Raw genomic sequence first — 19,402 nt, 5'->3', positions numbered from 1 at the left:
ATTTATCGATTTTGCAATTATGTATTATTGTTGTCGTCGATTGATGCTCTAATTTTCAGAAGTCATGAGTGGCATTTTAGCTGGTGGTGTTTCGAATCAGCGGGCAGCAAAGTAAACAGCTCCGCCCATTGAAGTTGCGTCGACCAGAGGCAGCGCAGCGCTCTCCCGGGTCGGGGGCTGAAGCTCCACACTCTTCAATATCCTCAAGAATGCCGCTCTAAATGTGTTTTTACTTCGATTTATTTTAGCCCGTCAGCTGATTTATTGACTTTCCAAACCAATATCGCCAAACGGAATTCGTTTGAGCGAGTGAGCTCTACACGGGTTTAGATCTTCTGGGTCTCATCAGCAGAGTCAGGATTATTGAACAAATGCTGTTGTATAACCAGATGTTACTGCCAAGAGAACTCCACATAAACTATGGTGCCCTGTTGAATGGAAGAAAATACAAAACATGCATTGTGGAACATTATGGGTACAAGAAAGTATATGCAGAACTCTACTGCGGTATCCACATAGAAATTAATGTTTTAGGCCGTCAGCTAAGAATATCGACTTTCCAGACCAGTATTTGAATTACCCCTGCACACGATTGCAAACGCGATGTTCCATTTCTACGGTATTTTCCATGTGATGTATTTTGATAAAGATATTTTAAAAAATAAAGCCGAACCTTCCCATATGTGAACCCCCGCATCAGCCAGACGGCCGTCTGGGAATGGACAATTTCAACAGCACCGCTTCAACACAAGCAAACTCTGGGTCAGTTTCAACATTCGGTGAGCGTCTCATCGGCAGAACCAAGATTCCTAGTCATGGTTTTTTTTACCGCGAGGACATTCAGGATCGGTTTTGATATGCGGTGTCTCATCAGCAGAGGTAGCCAATGCTATAGAGGACCTCTCCCCGAGATAAAGAAACAAACTCAACGCATTCGTCACAAAAGGCTTCCTTATAAAAAATAAATAGGTACACTTTCCTGGCAATGGCTCTTTATATGAAACTAGCTTGTGTGCCCGTCCAAGGACGGGTGTATATTGCAGTAAGTCTGAAATATTCAATAGAAAAATTGTTCAGCTCATGATTATTAATGTGGGGGCGTGGTTGCCCCATGTGGAGTGACGTCACCCGTTAATGGTTATTGGGGAGGTGTGGGGCTTGTGGGGTGACGTCACCCCCTCATGGTTGTTGGGGAGGGGTGCGGCATGTGGAGTGACGTCACCCGCTCATGATTATTAATGAGGGGGGGGCTCATGTGGAGTGACGTCACGCGCTGGACACATTCTTGGCTCATTCTATGAGTAATGCATTGAGGCCAGAGAGAGAGAGATATACTGTACTATACAGTTAATAGGCGTTGGAGAAGGCACGTGGGCACTCCCCCCCCACCCCCCATGGTGGTTACATTCGAGGCACACGATTGGTGGCTTCGGCCGTCTCCCTACATCGGCACCAATCGCGCGCGCGCGTCTCGCCGTCGGCCAATCGGGGAGCAACGGGGGAGTGGGGGAATGGCGCCGGGCGCGCCTATCCGCGTTGGGGAATCTGGAACCTGTGGGTAAGAGGGGCGGGGCTTCCTCCTCCCCCGCCCCTCCCCCTCCGGGGGGCGGGGGAGAGGGGGCGGGGGAGGAGACGGAGGGGGTCAATCATGGCGGCGGCCTTCGAGCAGATGCGTGCCAACGTGACGGTGCTGCTGAGGGGCATCGACCGGTCCGTAAGCCGCCCCCGCCGCCCCGCCGCCCCGCCGCCCCGCCGCGGGGAGACGCGCACGGGGAGAGCCGGGCCTAGTCGCTGGGGCTGTGGAGACACCGGCGGCGCCGTAGGGTTGCGAGTGAAGTGGGTGGCCCCGAGGTTTTGATTCGGGCCTTCTTTCTGGTGGCGTTATCATGGCGGCAGCGTGGTTTCAGGCGACCGATACCTCGGCGGCGCTCGCCGCGACGAGAGGGCACCGGGAGCGCGTTCGTGTGGTTGGTGGTTTGCTATTTCCGACCCCGTTAAATGAGCGCGGGCTTCTTGCGCGTGGTGTTCTGCACGTTTGGCTGCGACGCGTGGGGCTGTTCGCGTTGTGTGGCTGTGAGGCCTTCGGCAGTGGGTCAATGAAGAGCGTGAACTGGTGCATTTTTGTTTCCATTATCACGCCACCGCCTGTACAACCACCGCCCCAACCAAATTCTGTCCGCGATGTGATTTCGGCTTTCGTGTAGTTGGGCATGACGCGCCCGGCCTTTTCTCGGCACGTGCTTGGCTGCGAGCTTCTCCACGGACCGGTTGCATCTCTTTAAATGTTGCGTCGCAGCTATATGGCTGCTTTGGGAAGGCCTTCATCCAGCAGTGGATTGATAACGGCCGATGGTGATTGCTGTGATCATCAGGGTGTAGGTGAAATTGGCGCCGTCCGAAGAGGTTGCACCACTTTTGTGTTGGGAAATCAACGGTGGTACTGTAATTATGTAGGGTATGGTACCCGCCATAGTTATGTGGAATGTCCACACGTCACAGCACCGCGTACACCGAGCGTTGGATTAGATAGCGTCACAAGCGCACATTTGGTTGATTATGCGCATAAAGCTACACTGTGTACACGTATTCCTTACTTAAATTAACACCAGTTATGTTCGACACAAGGGGGCACTCATTTACATTTTACATCCCTGATTCGGCGGTGGAAATTCCATATTCCCATGGGATAAGTAAAACCACACGTATTCACACTCTTCACGTGTACACGTGCAGCTCTATATATGTTGTACAGTACCGCATTCCAACGTCTGTGCTCCCCGCCTAAACCAACCCGCAATGACCTGCGTGATGACGTTTGGTCAATTATTCAACCACAACGACCCGCACGGTGTTGAGGCCCTCAACCCGCAGTGGATTGACAAAAAATGACCTTGCATGTTCGTGTGCATGACGTTGGTTGGTGTGCCTGTGCATGCCGTGTTCTCTTAATAGGTGCTCGCTGATAACGCTTGCCCCAACACTCCACAAAAAAACACCACGGTGAATCTTTCTGTGTGGTGTATCCTGGGGCAGGTACAACCCAGAGAACCTGGGAACGCTGGAGCGGTACGTGGAGACACAGGCGCAGGAGAACGCCTACGACCTGGAGGCTAACTTGGCGGTTCTGAAACTGTGAGTAGCTCCTCGCACTGCACTGTGAACAGACGTGTGATCTGTGTAACCCAGGGTTTGGGTTAGTGTCAGGACTAGGAGGAGAGCTGTTAGGAGTTAGATCATTTGGATTAGTGGTCGGGCTAGGGACAGGTTGCAGTTTGGGTTCGAAGCCTGTTTGTATGGTTTAAAATGTATGTTTAATTTGAATACATGAGAACTCCAAGTTTGTTAAAATCTAATGGAATATAATAACATGCATACTTTATAAATAATTGATTCCCTTGCACAATGCGATGCATGCATCATGAGCGTACTCAATTTAACTTGAATCTGTTCATCACTTGATGCCTGAAATAAACACACTCATTCTATGGTGTGCCAAATGTTAATTAACAAGTTTCTCACCCCTGTGAAATGGATCACCGTAACTGGACTGATGGGCAGCCTTGCGGAGAGATGGCAGCCTCCGTTTTGGCTCCGCGAATTTACCGTGCGGACGGTTAACGTGACAACGCCACGCGTGCCCGCATGTCCCCGCATGCACTGCAGGTACCAGTTCAACCCGGCCTACTTCCAGACGTCCGTGACAGCGCAGATCCTGCTGAAGGCACTCACCAACCTCCCGCACACCGACTTTACGCTCTGCAAGTGCCTCATCGACCAGGTCCATGTATCCTTGTCGAGGTGGATGTGCCGGGTGGATTGACGTCACGGGAGAGCAGTGCTCACGTTTGAGATGGAAGCGGCAGAGAAGCACGTCACATTGTGTGACCGGGCTAAGACCGTTGAATCGCTTCAAGTGAGAATACAGTTTTATCACTGGCAGCTGGTATCCATAGTGATTGTACTAACAGTGAGGACCAGGTGGCTGGGGTTCTGGGTTTAAATCCTAGTTTCCGCCTCCTGTGAATAAAGTAGATTATCAAGGATAGTTAGGTTGAAGGTTTCAACCCGGTTAACAATGACCTCACAAAAAACATTTTAACTTAATTAAAAAAAAACAATTTCTAAGAATTAAAAATATCTGTTTCACTGTCATGCGATAAACATTATCGATGGTGGCGTGTCAAAGTCCTGCCTCTTTGTGGAACAGAGGTCACCTTGAAGGAATGAATCTCTGAGGTAATCCAGGAATATCCGCTTCGGTGATCAGTTCTCTAACTCGAAGGGTGCAGCTCTCTGAGAGTTCGTCTCATGACATGACGCTGTTAGGACAGTTGGGATAAAGTTGAGGACAACTTAATGGACGCTGCTGCTGCGATTGAGCCTTGACCGAGGTGAAGCAGTTGGAAGATAAGCAGCTGGGAAGGATCCTGCTTCTTGGAGAGCTCCTGGAGACCTGCCGCTTTCAGAACTTTTGGGTGAGTTGAGGTGGACCGCTCTCCAAGGGTGTGTCACCCAGTGTGAGCAATGAAATCGGCTCGCGTGTAGGCGCTCGATCAGGGGTCGGCAACCTGTCTTCGGAGCCGCATGCGGCTCTTTAAGGACGTTATTTGATAAGGAGCACCGTCTCGTGTTCACGTGCATTGCGGCTCTTGTAATGTTCGAGATTTTTTTACCGAATTCGGAAAAAAAATTGCTGGTTGCTATTTTGGTTGCCGACCTCTGCGCTAGATAGATTGTTGCATCACAAGACTGAGAAGCGGTCACAGCCTTTATCCAGCTGAGCATAGATCATGGCTAATGATGAGAGTTGGAACACTTTACTGCCTATGTTTTGTTGTGATTCAGAATAATTTACATTGTGTTGAACATAGCAGCCATGTGAATACATTACAACAAAAACTTTTTAAAATGTGCGAGATTCATGGCTCGTGAGTTTAATTGTCGATATTAATCGATGCATCGGTACACCTGTGGTTACTTACTTCTCCAGCAATTGGATGCTATCGTATTCTCAGTCTCATTAATACTACACGCTACGTTTGTGTGTCACGATTTGTGCCGCAAATGCCTTCCTACTTGTTCCCCCGAAGACGGAACTGGACGAAACACTGGTCGATGGAATAACCGGATTTGAAGACTCCATAAGGAAATGTGCGTATTAAAACACATTGGCACACACCTTCTTTGTGTGATGACTTAAACAAGGCAGCTATTTAGGATGGTTTGTGATGTTTCTCCTGCAACTCTTAGGAACGTCGTTAAGTTGCTCCAGTTTGGCTCTCAAAGCCTTCAGCATTACACTGAATCTTAATAAACTGAAATGTGGTCTGGAGTGACTTGATGACACATTGTAAGCAACTTATGGAAATATGTATTGTATAATTAACACCATTTATTAATCCAAGCCTCGTTCAGTTTGAAGACTTTAAACAGGATCCTGCATTGAGATGTTCGGCCAATTCCTTTTGAAGGGCACGTTTGGTATGTGGGAGGAAACCAGAGTGCCCATTGAAGTCTCACACAGGAACAATCAAGGTCTACACGGATGGGTCAAAAATCTGCTCGCTGTAATTCCTTCTGGAAATGGCAAGGCGCAGTAGGGGTAGGGGTTTCATTATTATCTGCGTGATCCACCAACCCTTGCCTCGAAAGCGCTGGAACTCTGGTACGTATAGCCAGTATATGCTGGTGCTGGCCAGTGGCTGGCCCTTGTGAACTCTGTTGTCTCGCTGCGCGTGTCCTGCAGTCATCTGCCACGTGGTGGGGATCACGTACCAGCGCATCGGCAAGCGATTGCTCTCGGACATGCTCGGCGGACTCACAGGTACGGGGTTAGGTTTTCACGAGGTCTCCCTACTCACTCATTGTTCACATCGACCCAGGTGGTGAACCGTATGGGTGGAGAATCTCTTTCATGTTTCATGACAGAAATTAACGCAGGGGTGGATGGAACCTACGGCACCATGGGCCGCATGCAGCCTGTGACTTTATTTCATATGGCCCGCGGCCACGTGAGGCTTGCCGCTTTAAAATGGCCGGCAAACGATATTCATTCCACTACTACCGCGAGCATCTTAGCCTCGCTAATAGAGTGCTAGAGTACGCCCACATCTGAGCTGACTGTCTCCGCCGCCACCTCCTCGCTCCACCACGCGCGCACACGTACACTCGTGCACTCTCACACTCCCGCACAGACGGCCAACTCAATGTGTGGATGAGCAAGTATGGCTGGAACGAGGGAGAGCCAGGGACCATCTACATCGCGAACCAGGAGGAGACGGTGAAGCCCAAGAACATCGTGGAGAAGATCGATTTTGAGAGTGAGTTCATAGGGCGATGTCTGAACGTCGGCAGCTGGAGCCTTCTTCCACAAAAGAGGTTCTTGTTGTCAGAGAAATCCGGCCAGCTGATAAAGGCGCTAACATGATAGGAGGTGGCTCGGGGGGCTTATACTCTGAAATATGCTGAGGCAGCACCGCTGAGGTCTGGAATTTAAATCAGGGATTGAGTCGATGGTGATTAAACTGGGTTCCCAAGTGTCGTGTGTTGATGGTCTCAGCAAGTCACCAATGACAGCACAATAAATAAACTCGCATTATATTTGATTTTCACTCAATTTGGAATGGCTGACTAAAACAACTCTTTAAAATGAAAAGCGACAAGCTCTTTGCAGGGCGTATACAACGTTTGCCTCTCGTGTAAATACGTATCATGGGGCGTCTTCAAATTGAAGGGAAAAAAATATATTCAGCACTAACATCTAATAATGATATCCACACAACTGGATCTAATCCCATTGGTTAAGCAAAACATGTGGTTAAGACTTTTTACGTCTAAAGCTGCGTTGCAATGATGCCACTGCGTGCGCGTGTGTTTTTTTATTTGTTCCAGGTGTTGCAAGCATCATGGCCTCGATAAAGTGAGGCTCACCACATCTGCAGATGTAGACTCAAAGCCCAGTTCTGTGGAATTTAACCATTCCGATAAAACAAAACATCACAACTGCTTTCCCAGCTTGTTAAATCTCGACATCTGAAACGTGGTTATCGTTCATCTATCCGATGGACCAACTTTGTGCTTGTTCAAATGGCTGTTGCTTGAGTGAATTAATGTTGTATGCAATTGCCGTTATTTATATAGATCGGAGATCACAGATGATGTTGGAATTCAAGCGTAATCTCATCCCCATCGTCTCAAGAGTTCATTCTTAGCTCTGCCAAAACACATCAGCAAGAACTTTGTACAAAACAATGCATTGTACACTCAGATGACTAAAAGCTTCATGTTCATTTCATACAAATAAACTTGACCGTTTTCTGCTGCTTTTTGAACATGTTTTCATTTTACCTACAATTGCCGACAGATTTAGTGAAGGTTAATTATCCATGGGGTAGCTGGCAGTGGCTTAGTCGTGGGTTTTGCACTGCGCTGTGAATCTGCCAAACTGGGTTTGGATTCCTAGCTACAGCTGCCATCAACAAACTCTCGCTGACCAGCTTGGCAAAAGTATGGTCAAACAAACCCTGTGAAATGACATGTAGGAGGCCTTCATCCAGCAGTAAATTGACAAAATAACTCATTGTTCACGAATGCTGAATTCTGAAATGGAAAATTTTTATACAAATCAACAATCCTGAAACCTGACACCGTTGTGTAAGCCACTTTTATTAACAAGCAAGCTTGGCATCGTTTCTGTCGCAAAGGGATACATAATTATAATTAAGCATCTCGGCTGCCTGCATCGAATGCAGCTGCACGTAATAATTATCATTCGCTCGAATCATTTAACCAGGCGAGAGCCCTTTTGAGACGACGCTGTCTCTTTATTATACAAGGTAGACCTGAAGTTAAAATTGGAATTCGGTCTCTTCACATTTGTTTTTACCAAACGTAAGCATGCATGCGCTTCCATCACATGGGCAATGCAGTTTGTAAAATGAGACTGAAAGCAAAACCATTCGCTATTCTGCCGCACATCCAACCGTTGCATAGGGGGACGCACCGTATATACCCAACCGTGCTAATCGGAGGTGCGGTGGGAAGGACAAACTACACACAAAAAGTTTAAAAGAAATGTGTTTTCACTAGATTTTAAAGTGCATAGCTCCAGTGGCTTCCTAATATCGGAAGGAGTGCTCCAAACAGCTGCTTACGAAAGCAACTGCCTGGCTGGAGGACACCAATGGTACACCAGCATTGTGGCACTGCGACCCTGTTGATGGGTTATACTAAACGTACGTAAGAGAGTGGGTGCGATGTCTTATTTCCACAAAAGACTCGCTGTGGTAGTCATAATAGGTACATTGAACTTGCAGTAAAAAGTTTGCCGTTCCACACTGGGCATTTGAAACGGTGCAAGTTTCTTAAATCCTCTCCATATCCCGCGTTCTTAATAATTTCACTACTTGGGTGGCTGAACTGAATTTCCCGCGTGAGAATTCGAGTAGTCATTTTCCGCGAAAGATGTCTGCCCAACACCCCTGCACACCTCGATTAGATTACACCACGTGTGGACTTTCACCCTTGCCGAACTCGCCACCTCGATGCCCTCCTCCAGCTTCCCCTTTGCAGAGGTATATCCCTCCCCGTCTCTCCCACCAGCCCCGCCAAACGCCCACCTCCTCGCTGGCTGGCGTCTAGTAGCGCGTGGTGAAGCTCTTGAAGTCCTGCGCTGTGATTTCCCCCTCGTTGCTGAAGACGGTGCGCTTTATGTGACAGCTGGGGCTGCCCACGTTGCTTAGCCAGCTCTTCCTGCGTACATACATTGGTCACCGTTAGGTTTTGTCATTTAAATTATTCGCAGCCTCTGCGCGCCAATCCACGGTCATTGCTGATCGTGAGGGCAATTAAGACCATTCTTCACCACAACTGGGCAGTGCAGGTTTGTTCAGGCTTGCGAGCGTAGACGCGGGAACATCGAACTGCAGTACAATGGTATTTTTTCTGGACTGCCCTCTACTGACCACGTAGCACCAACACGATTACCGCGACAGAACATTACTGTAATCATAATCGCACAACGCTTTCAAACCTATATTTCAAACTCATTTCTTTAAAACTACTTTTTTGTGTTTAGATTGACCTTCCCCCGCACCTCCGATAAGCACGGTGGGCCACATCCGGTGCTAAAGAAGTTCAACAATCGGCGGGGCTACCAAAAAACTAGTGTTTGCCCTCGGTGTCATTCACACATCGAGTAACAACAACCACCTCTCGCTATGGCCGTGACTACTAAGCCCACGCGTCTCGCTCTCCTCCAGTACTCCCGAAGAGATATTTTTAAAATATATACTCGTCGACAAATTATTACCAGCAAACGGGCTGCAACTACTCGCAATGGGGGGGAGGTGGGGCGCGAAACTCACATGGCCTGCAGCTTGTCTTCGGGGCCCTGCACCTGTCCCACCACGGTGCCCGCCGGGGTGTTCTTCACCCACCCCACCAGCCCAAGCTTCCTCGCCTGCTCCTCCGTGTACTGCGCGGGCACATGGGGGTGGGGGTGTGCGGCAAAACACCGGCCACGTGGAGACGCGGAGACCACACGTGTTGTACAGACAAAGATCCCCCCCCCCGTATAGAGACTGTTGGGGCAAGTGCTGTGAGCGAGCACCTATGAAGGCCGACCATGGTACGCAAGGGGATGGGGTGGCCAGCAACGCGCCCGGCCGCCTTTGTCTCCCTCGTGGAAACGTTTACCCTATTACACCAGGTAAACATTTGAGAGTTTGACCTAGGGTGTGGCCCAGCGCCGGTTCAGATAATCGCCACCGGTGTTGGCCGAGAACGGGAATCGAGCTCGGGTAGCCGGGTTCGTAGCGCAGCGTAGCGCTAACCGCCGCGCCACCGCTCCCCGTACTTTCCGCACACGGGCGCGCGCGTGAGAGTGTAAGGGACAAGGCCGTAGCCATGGAGTCAACATTGGAGGGGACCAAATCTTCCAGGGTGTCTGGTGGTCCCAACCCAGAAAAATATCTAAATTTGAAAACTAATTTCCTGCCTAAAATATAAAAACATTTACTATTTTTTACAATGTCTAATAATATATTGTATTACATGACTCTGTTTTTACTTTTTTTTTACCATTTCTTGTTTCATAGTATGTAATGGCAGAGATTAGGGATTAATAAAGTACAACCATAACCACAATCATATAAACATACATTTATGCATTGATTTACATGAAGACAAGTCCAGATATTGTGGCCAAGGTTTAGCAAATTGTTTTTATTTACATAGCATAGCAAACTTTTATAGCAATATATTGGGGGGGGGACATTTGAATATGGGGGGGGGGAATGTGTGTGTCCCCCCCCCCCAGCCAATGTATATTATAATTACGGCCTTGGTAAGAAATGAACAACCAACTCACCGATCTGAAGCACACTCCTGTCGGGGAAGACACAGACACAATGACGTCAGCAAGCACCCATCGACGCACGCGCCGTAAGCTCAATCCGCACCTTTGCTGAGGTCAAGCTACGACTGCACTACAGCATCAGCGGTGATTCTTACATAATCACAGCGCGAGTCTAATGCCGCACCTCTGATTCGCGCCCTTGGCTACGTACGGTGCGAAAAAAGTCACAAAATACAATACTACCACCGGTGCACTGCGCCAGGCTGATGCGAGGGGTGGGGGGGGGAGTTTCTACGTGGTGGGAATCAGAGGGCATCGAGACAAAAATCCATTGATGTATCGTACTGTCTGTGCTCCCACTTACAGTATATTATTGCTTCCCGCCCTTTACCAAACCCGCACTGACCAGCGCGGTGAAGTATGGTCAAATAACCCGCCCCCCTCCTCCCGCACAACCCGCATGGCGTTGGGGAGGCCCTCATCCAGCGGTGCAATGGCGCTTCTTCGGATAATGGTTATTTTTAATATGCCATGAAGAAGGGCCATTGCCCAAAACGTCGCTTACGGTGTATATATGTTTTCCCGTTTAAGGCCACAGTATTATTGACGAATGTGTTGATTTTGTTGCGTTAATTGTTGCCTGCGCATCACTTCCCAACCAACATAGCAGCAGCAGCGGCAGCATCACCACATCATTCGCTTACGCCGCGTGTTACTTCCTCCATATCCAGAGGTGGACATTCCACGTTAGTATGGACGCCCTGCACGAGGTGCCTACTCGCTTGGACAGATCTGGCCCAACAGCACCACCGCCACTGGTCCGTCTATAAATACAAAACCCCGCGGCTAAGGGCCATTGCAGGTCTAACCAACCCGAAATAGCTCGACCCCCCCCCGCCACCACCACCCTGACTACCCCCCTCTTCCCTTGTTCACGAGCACCCAGACGTGGGTCACCATGCAGACGGCGGCGGTGGTGGTGGCCCCTCGTTTTGAGTGAGGTTTTCTCCGGATACTCGCGTGTCCCTCCGGCACGAAATATGACAACAAAAATTCGGGTTTTAATTTTGTTAAATAATTGTGTTGGCCTTGCGGAGCTCGATGACGAAGGACCCGCCTAAAATTTGTCTTGAGACACCGTGAGGCTTTCCCGAACGATTGAAGGGTGCGATGTTTGTTAACGATGACAACGCTGTGGATGATGCCGATCATGCTGCTGCTGCTGCTGTTGATGATGATTCATACTGTAACGATGAATAACCCAGGAAAGCTTCACCCGAGTCTCAAGATACGTTGTCAAGAGGGTCCTGCCACATTGGGATGTTTGGACAATTAATCTTCATTTCGAGTGTTTTGGCTTCGTGTGAGCGAATACCAGAGTACTATCATGGGATAATCCCACCATGCACACTACGGCTTGACATTCAAAGCTCTGCACAGATGTATTTAAATACATTGCCTTGGTTCCATCCTTTGAGGACACCTACCAGCCTAAAGCTTACAACAGCGATTATTCCCATGCACTCCCCCATCCCAGTACTGCATTAACCAGGTTCAAATCCAGCTTAGCCTCCGATATCTGACGAGAGCTAATCAGGGTCTAGCATGGCTAAACGTGCGTGCTTTAAGGCCACTGCTGCTGGGGTTGATTGCGTTTTAAATGCTGATCGTTAATGTCCGTGCAATGATGCAGCGGCAGTACTGCTGAGTGGGCAGTGGTGCAGAGCACAATTAATACAAAAAAAAACCTCACCACATTCGTCAATGAGAACACTGTGGCCTTCAAAGGAAAACAATATGCAGCTGGAGACGTTTCGTGCAATGGCCCTCTTGTGCAATGAAGGGCCATCGCCTTTAATATATGTTTTTATTCGTTTAAGGCCACACGGTGTTATTGATTAACGTTTGTTGCTGAAGTTTGTGCGTGTGGTGATGTTTGTTTTGCTGATCATGTTGATGATGATGACGGTGCTGAAGCTCATCTTAATGACGACAATGATGATGATGATGATTATTATCACGATGATGATGATGATGACTGAAGTTATCATTTAACCTCAAACCCGTGGCTGCGCAAAAGTGCACACCGAGGTCGGACGGCCTCGTCCCTCGAGGCCGCGTCTGGGTCGATGGCCCCCGCCGACGGGCGGCTGTCGCAAGGGGGGAAATCCCACGGGAGAATTCCCGGGAAAATGAATCGATGCCATTATATCGACGCGATCACAACTCTTCGGCACAAGTGGCAAAAACAACAACATAAATAATCAGTTTTACCTTGAACCCGTCCGAATACTTCATAATCCACGGACACCAATCGCTTGCTCATATTCGCGCTGGTGGGTGGGGACGTGCGATGGGAGGAGCGGGGAGCTGACGACGACGACGAAGCAGCAGCTGATGATGTGGGAGATGACGAGGGGCACAAGAGGAGGGTGATGATGATGATGATCGGCGGCACTCCTCGTTTTATCCCTCTCGCTCTGTCTCCAGCCACGGCTGACGCACCCTGCGCCAGCAATGCGCTCGTTCTCTCTCTCTTCCTCTCTCTCTACACTCCGTCTCTCTCTCTCTACAGTCCGTCTCTCTCTCTACACTCCGTCTCTCTCTCTCTCTTCCTCTCTCTCTACACTCCGTCTCATCGCTTTACCTCTCCTCTCCCTGCGTCTCCGCGCTCCCCCCCTCCCACTCTCTCTCTCTCTGTTTTTTTGAAGATCAGAGGAAACAAGAAGATGCTCGGTGGAATCGGCACTTTGCTTCGTTCATCATTTCGTTTTTTTCCGTTTTTTTCAATGCTTTGCTTTATGTAACCCCCCCCCCCCCCCCCCCCGCTTTTAAATGAAAGATTTAACAAAATATTTCTCGCTCTGCTCTCCTTACCCTTCCCTCTCTCTCTCTACCCCCTCTCTTCTCCATACTCCATGTCTCTCTCTCCCGTATCTCTTATTTTATCTCTCTCCCTCTGTTGCCTCACCCCTCCACTGCACATCTCCTCCTCTGGCCTCTCCCACTCCCCTCTCGGCTTTCTCCTTCTCACTTCTCCGCACTTCCTTACCCCCCTTCCCTGCCACCGATATGTTCCCACGCTCTCCTCCATGATCATCTCTCCATCCTCTCTACTCTCTCTACTCACTCACGTCTCTCATCCATCACTGTCCCACCTCTCTCTCTCTCACCTAGCCCACTCTTTCTCTTCCCACCTCACTCGTCTCTTCTCCCTCTCTTCCCTCCCGATCTCAAATCCATCTCTGCTCTCTCTCTCTCCCCTCTTCCCTTCCTCTCCCTCTCCACTCCCTCTCCGCCACGTTACGCGTTGCAGTATTTATAGCTCGACTACGAGGCGCTGGCGGACGACGAGTCAGTGTTTGTAAATGCAACAACGTTCACTCTCTGCGATGGGCACCCACCCCGGAGTTCTAGAAGCAGCAGAGGTCGCCTTACGCACAAGGCGCACGCCTAAGCGAAGATGGTGACGATGTGGGTGATGATGATGCATCTTTATGGTGGATGCTCGTTCTATTGCCTCCCTCTATACAGTACCTTTCTCAGGATCTCCTCACCTCCCTTACCATCCCCCCAGCCTCCCTCACCATCTCCTCACCTCCCTTACCATCTCCTCAGCCCCCCTCACCATCTCCTCACCTCCCTCACCATCCCCCCAGCCTCCCTCACCATCTCATCACCTCCCTCACCATCTCCTCAGCCCCCCTCACCATCTCCTCACCTCCCTCACCATCTCATCACCTCCTTCACCATCTCCCCTCCCTCACCATCTCATCACCTCCCTCACCATCTCCTCACCTCCCTCACCATCTCCTCACCTCCCTCACCATCTCCTCACCTCTCTCACCATCTCCTCAGCCTCCCTCACCATCTCCTCAGCCCCCCTCACCATCTCCTCGCCTCCCTCACCATCTCCTCAGCCCCCCTCACCATCTCCTCAGCCCCCCTCACCATCTCCTCACCTCTCTCACCATCTCCTCAGCCTCCCTCACCATCTCCTCAGCCCCCCTCACCATCTCCTCACCTCCCTCACCATCTCCTCAGCCTCCCTCACCATCTCATCACCTCCTTCGCCATCTCCTCACCTCCCTCACCATCTCCTCAGCCCCCCTCACCATCTCCTCACCTCCCTCACCATCTCTTCAGCCCCCCTCACCATCTCCTCAGCCCCCCTCACCATCTCCTCACCTCCCTCACCATCTCCTCACCTCCCTCACCATCTCCTCTCCCTCACCATTTCCTTGACTCACTCACTATCCCTCTTCCCTCACCATCTCCTCACCTCCATAGCCAACTCCCCAGCCTCTCTCACCATCTCCCCTCCCTCACCATCTCCTCAGCCCCCCTCACCATCTCCTCAGCCTCTCTCGCCATCTCCTCACCTCCCTCACCATCTCTTCAGCCTCCCTCACCATCTCCTTAGCCCCCCTCACCATCTCCTCAGCCCCCCTCACCATCTCCTTAGCCTCCCTCACCATCGCCTCAACCCCCCTCACCATCTCCTCACCTCCCTCACCATCTCCTCAGTCCCCCTCACCTTCTCCTCAGCCCCCCTCACCATCTCCTCAGCCCCCCTCACCATCTCCTCAGCCTCCCTCACCATCTCCTCAGCCCCCCTCACCATCTCCTCAGCCCCCCTCACCATCTCCTCAGCCCTCCTCACCATCTCCTCACCCCCCTCACCATCTCCTCACCTCCCTCACCATCTCCTCACCTCCCTCACCATCTCCTCACCTCCCTCACCATCTCCTCACCTCCCTCACCATCTCCTCAGCCCCCTCACGATCTCCTCACCTCCCTCACCATCTCCTCAGCCTCCCTCACCATCTCATCACCTCCCTCGCCATCTCCTCAGCCCCCCTCACCATCTCCTCACCTCCCTCACCATCTCCTCACCTCCCTCACCATCTCCTCAGCCCCCCTCACCATCTCCTCACCTCCCTCACCATCTCCTCAGCCCCCCTCACCATCTCCTCAGCCCCCCTCACCATCTCCTCACCTCCCTCACCATCTCCTCACCTCCCTCACCATCTCCTCACCTCCCTCACCATCTCCTCAGCCTCCCTCACAATCTCCTCAGCCTCCCTCACCATCTCCTCAGCCCCCCTCACCATCTCCTCACCTCCCTCATCATCTCCTCAGCCTCCCTCACCATCTCCTCACCTCACTCACCATCTCCTCACCTCCCTCATCATCTCCTCACCTCCCTCACTATCTCCTCAGTCCCCCTCATCATCTCCTCAGACACCCCTCACCATCTCCTCAGCCCCCCTCACCATCTCCTCACCTCCCTCACCATCTCCTCACCTCCCTCACCATCTCCTCACCTCCCTCACCATCTCCTCAGCCCCCCTCACCATCTCCTCACCTCCCTCACCATCTCCTCAGCCTCTCTCGCCATCTCCTCACCTCCCTCACCATCTCCTCACCTCCCTCACCATCTCTTCACCTCCCTCACCATCTCTTCAGCCTCCCTCACCATCTCCTTAGCCCCCCTCACCATCTCCTCAGCCCCCCTCACCATCTCCTTAGCCTCCCTCACCATCGCCTCAACCCCCCTCACCATCTCCTCACCTCCCTCACCATCTCCTCAGTCCCCCTCACCTTCTCCTCAGCCCCCCTCACCATCTCCTCAGCCCCCCTCACCATCTCCTCAGCCCCCCTCACCATCTCCTCAGCCCTCCTCACCATCTCCTCACCCCCCTCACCATCTCCTCACCTCCCTCACCATCTCCTCACCTCCCTCACCATCTCCTCACCTCCCTCACCATCTCCTCACCTCCCTCACCATCTCCTCAGCCCCCTCACGATCTCCTCACCTCCCTCACCATCTCCTCAGCCTCCCTCACCATCTCATCACCTCCCTCGCCATCTCCTCAGCCCCCCTCACCATCTCCTCACCTCCCTCACCATCTCCTCACCTCCCTCACCATCTCCTCAGCCCCCCTCACCATCTCCTCACCTCCCTCACCATCTCCTCAGCCCCCCTCACCATCTCCTCAGCCCCCCTCACCATCTCCTCACCTCCCTCACCATCTCCTCACCTCCCTCACCATCTCCTCACCTCCCTCACCATCTCCTCAGCCTCCCTCACAATCTCCTCAGCCTCCCTCACCATCTCCTCAGCCCCCCTCACCATCTCCTCACCTCCCTCATCATCTCCTCAGCCTCCCTCACCATCTCCTCACCTCACTCACCATCTCCTCACCTCCCTCATCATCTCCTCACCTCCCTCACTATCTCCTCAGTCCCCCTCATCATCTCCTCAGACACCCCTCACCATCTCCTCAGCCCCCCTCACCATCTCCTCATCTCCCTCACCATCTCCTCACCTCCCTCACCATCTCCTCACCTCCCTCACCATCTCCTCAGCCCCCCTCACCATCTCCTCACCTCCCTCACCATCTCCTCAGCCTCTCTCGCCATCTCCTCACCTCCCTCACCATCTCCTCACCTCCCTCACCATCTCTTCACCTTCCTCACCATCTCCTCGCCTCCCTCACCATCTCCTCAGCCCCCCTCACCATCTCCTCAGCCTCCCTCACCATCTCCTCACCTCCCTCACCATCTCCTCACCTCCCTCACCATCTCCTCAGCCCGCTTTACCATCTCCTCACCTCCCTCACCATCTCCTCAGCCTCTCTCGCCATCTCCTCAGCCTCCCTCACAATCTCCTCAGCCTCCCTCACCATCTCCTCAGCCCCCCTCATCATCTCCTCACCTCCCTCATCATCTCCTCAGCCTCCCTCACCATCTCCTCACCTCACTCACCATCTCCTCACGTCCCTCACCATCTCCTCACCTCCCTCACTATCTCCTCAGTCCCCCTCATCATCTCCTCAGACACCCCTCACCATCTCCTCAGCCCCCCTCACCATCTCCTCACCTCCCTCACCATCTCCTCACCTCCCTCACCATCTCCTCACCTCCCTCACCATCTCCTCAGCCCCCCTCACCATCTCCTCACCTCCCTCACCATCTCCTCAGCCTCTCTCGCCATCTCCTCACCTCCCTCACCATCTCCTCACCTCCCTCACCATCTCTTCACCTCCCTCACCATCTCCTCGCCTCCCTCACCATCTCCTCAGCCCCCCTCACCATCTCCTCAGCCTCCCTCACCATCTCCTCACCTCCCTCACCATCTCCTCACCTCCCTCACCATCTCCTCAGCCCCCTTTACCATCTCCTCACCTCCATCACCATCTCCTCAGCCTCTCTCGCCATCTCCTCACCTCCCTCACCATCTCCTCAGCCTCCCTCACCATCTCCTCAGCCCCCCTCACCATCTCACCTCCCTCACCATCTCCTCACGTCCCTCACCATCTCCTCACCTCCCTCACCATCTCCTCACCTCCCTCACCATCTCCTCAGCCCCCCTCACAACCTCCTCAGCCTCCCTCACCATCTCCTCACCTCCCTCACCATCTCCTCAGCCCCCCTCACCACCTCCTCAGCCCCCCTCACCATCTCCTCACCTCCATCACCATCTCCTCAGCCCCCTTCACCATCTCCTCAGCCCCCCCTCACCATCTCCTCACCTCCCTCACCATCTTCTCAGCCCCCCTCACCATCTCCTTAACCCCCCTCACCATCTCCTCAGCCCCCCTCACCATCTCCTCAGCCCCCTCACCATCTCCTCACCTCCCTCACCATCTCCTCAGCCTCTCTCGACATCTCCTCACCTCCCTCACCATCTCCTCACCTCCCTCACCATCTCCTCACCTCCCTCACCATCTCCTCGCCTCCCTCACCATCTCCTCAGCCCACCTCACCATCTCCTCAGCCTCCCTCACCATCTCCTCACCTCCCTCACCATCTCCTCACCTCCCTCACCATCTCCTCAGCCTCTCTCGCCATCTCCTCACCTCCCTCACCATCTCCTCAGCCTCCCTCACCATCTCCTCAGCCCCCCTCACCATCTCACCTCCCTCACCATCTCCTCACCTCCCTCACCATCTCCTCACCTCCCTCACCATCTCCACAGCCCCCCTCACCAACTCCTCAGCTTCCCTCACCATCTCCTCACCTCCCTCACCATCTCCTCAGCCCCCCTCACCACCTCCTTAGCCTCGTTCACCATCTCCTCACCTCCCTCACCATCTCCTCAGCCCCCCTCACCACCTCCTCAGCCCCCCTCACCATCTCCTCACCTCCATCACCATCTCCTCAGCCCCCTTCACCATCTCCTCAGCCCCCCTCACCATCTCCTCAGCCCCCCCTCACCATCTCCTCACCTCCCTCACCATCTTCTCAGCCCCCCTCACCATCTCCTCAGCCCCCCTCACCATCTCCTCAGCCCCCCTCACCATCTCCTCAGCCCCCCTCACCATCTCCTCACCTCCCTCACCATCTCCTCACCTCCCTCACCATCTCCTCAGCCCCCCTCACCATCTCCTCAGCCCCCCTCACCATCTCCTCAGCCCCCCTCACCATTTCCTCAGCCCCCCTCACCATCTCCTCACCTCCCTCACCATCTCCTCAGCCTCCCTCACCATCTCCTCACCTCCCTCACCATCTCCTCACCTCCCTCACCATCTCCTCACCTCCTTCACCATCTCCTCAGCCCCCCTTACCATCTCCACAGCCTCCCTCACCATCTCCTCACCTCCCTCACCATCTCCTCAGCCCACCTCACCATCTCCTCAGCCCCCCTCACCATCTCCTCACCTCCCTCACCATCTCCTCAGCCTCCCTCACTATCTCCTCAGCCCCTCTCACCATCTCACCTCCCTCACCATCTCCTCACCTCCCTCACATCTCCTCAGCCTCCCTCACTATCTTCTCAGCCCCCCTCACCATCTCCTCAGCCTCCCTCACCATCTCCTCACCTCCCTCACCATCTCCTCACCTCCCTCACTATCTCCTCACCTCCCTCACCATCTCCTCAGCCCCCCTCACCATCTCCTCACCTCCCTCACCATCTCCTCACCGCCCTCACCATCTCCTCAGCCTCCCTCACCATCTCCTCACCTCCCTCACCATCTCCTCAGCCCCGCTCACCATCTCCTCAGCCCCCCTCACCATCTCCTCACCTCCCTCACCATC

The 19,402-nt window shown here is 52.7% G+C and overlaps 3 protein-coding genes across 7 annotated transcripts in view; 2 read left to right on the top strand and 1 right to left on the bottom strand.

Annotated features, from left to right (window-relative positions):
• The first annotated feature begins 374 nt into the window (after window positions 1-374).
• EIF3K (eukaryotic translation initiation factor 3 subunit K) lies at window positions 375-7,322 on the top strand. 4 transcript variants are annotated; one of them, XM_076071085.1, is made up of 10 exons: window positions 375-475; window positions 705-779; window positions 3,034-3,132; window positions 3,664-3,784; window positions 4,398-4,475; window positions 5,091-5,151; window positions 5,747-5,824; window positions 6,195-6,320; window positions 6,892-6,919; window positions 7,141-7,322. In XM_076071085.1, exons 1-10 carry the CDS (start codon window positions 390-392, stop codon window positions 7,175-7,177), a joined length of 789 nt encoding a protein of 262 aa, XP_075927200.1. In that variant the 5' UTR covers window positions 375-389; the 3' UTR covers window positions 7,178-7,322. The 4 variants fall into 4 exon arrangements, with proteins under 4 accessions (XP_075927200.1, XP_075927201.1, XP_032819921.1 ...); XM_076071086.1 differs by having other exon boundaries at window positions 457-475; window positions 701-779; XM_032964030.2 differs by lacking the exons at window positions 375-475; window positions 705-779 and adding an exon at window positions 1,596-1,710.
• Window positions 7,323-7,649: 327 nt separating this feature from the next.
• On the bottom strand, window positions 7,650-13,155 carry ACYP2 (acylphosphatase 2). Its single transcript, XM_032964032.2, has 4 exons — window positions 12,632-13,155; window positions 10,370-10,386; window positions 9,366-9,475; window positions 7,650-8,751 (listed from the first exon to the last, which is right to left on the bottom strand). The coding sequence occupies exons 1-4, from the start codon at window positions 12,681-12,683 to the stop codon at window positions 8,637-8,639; spliced, it is 294 nt and encodes a 97-aa protein (XP_032819923.1). The 5' UTR covers window positions 12,684-13,155; the 3' UTR covers window positions 7,650-8,636.
• A 22-nt stretch (window positions 13,156-13,177) lies between these two features.
• The window catches only part of LOC116947836 (uncharacterized), a 30,293-nt gene continuing 24,068 nt past the window's right edge, over window positions 13,178-19,402 (top strand). For both annotated transcript variants that reach the window (XM_076071084.1, XM_076071083.1), the window contains exon 1: window positions 13,178-13,831. The gene's annotated coding sequence lies outside the window, so the exon portion shown is untranslated. The remainder of the gene's footprint in view (window positions 13,832-19,402) is intronic.

Source organism: Petromyzon marinus, chromosome 31 (assembly GCF_048934315.1).
Source record: "Petromyzon marinus isolate PM22_M1 ecotype Great Lakes invasive population chromosome 31, UKy_Petmar_22M1.pri1.0, whole genome shotgun sequence".
NCBI classification, from domain to species: domain Eukaryota; kingdom Metazoa; phylum Chordata; class Hyperoartia; order Petromyzontiformes; family Petromyzontidae; genus Petromyzon; species Petromyzon marinus.
Note: the sequence above shows the minus strand (reverse complement) of the source record. Positions and strands in the feature narration are given on the sequence as shown.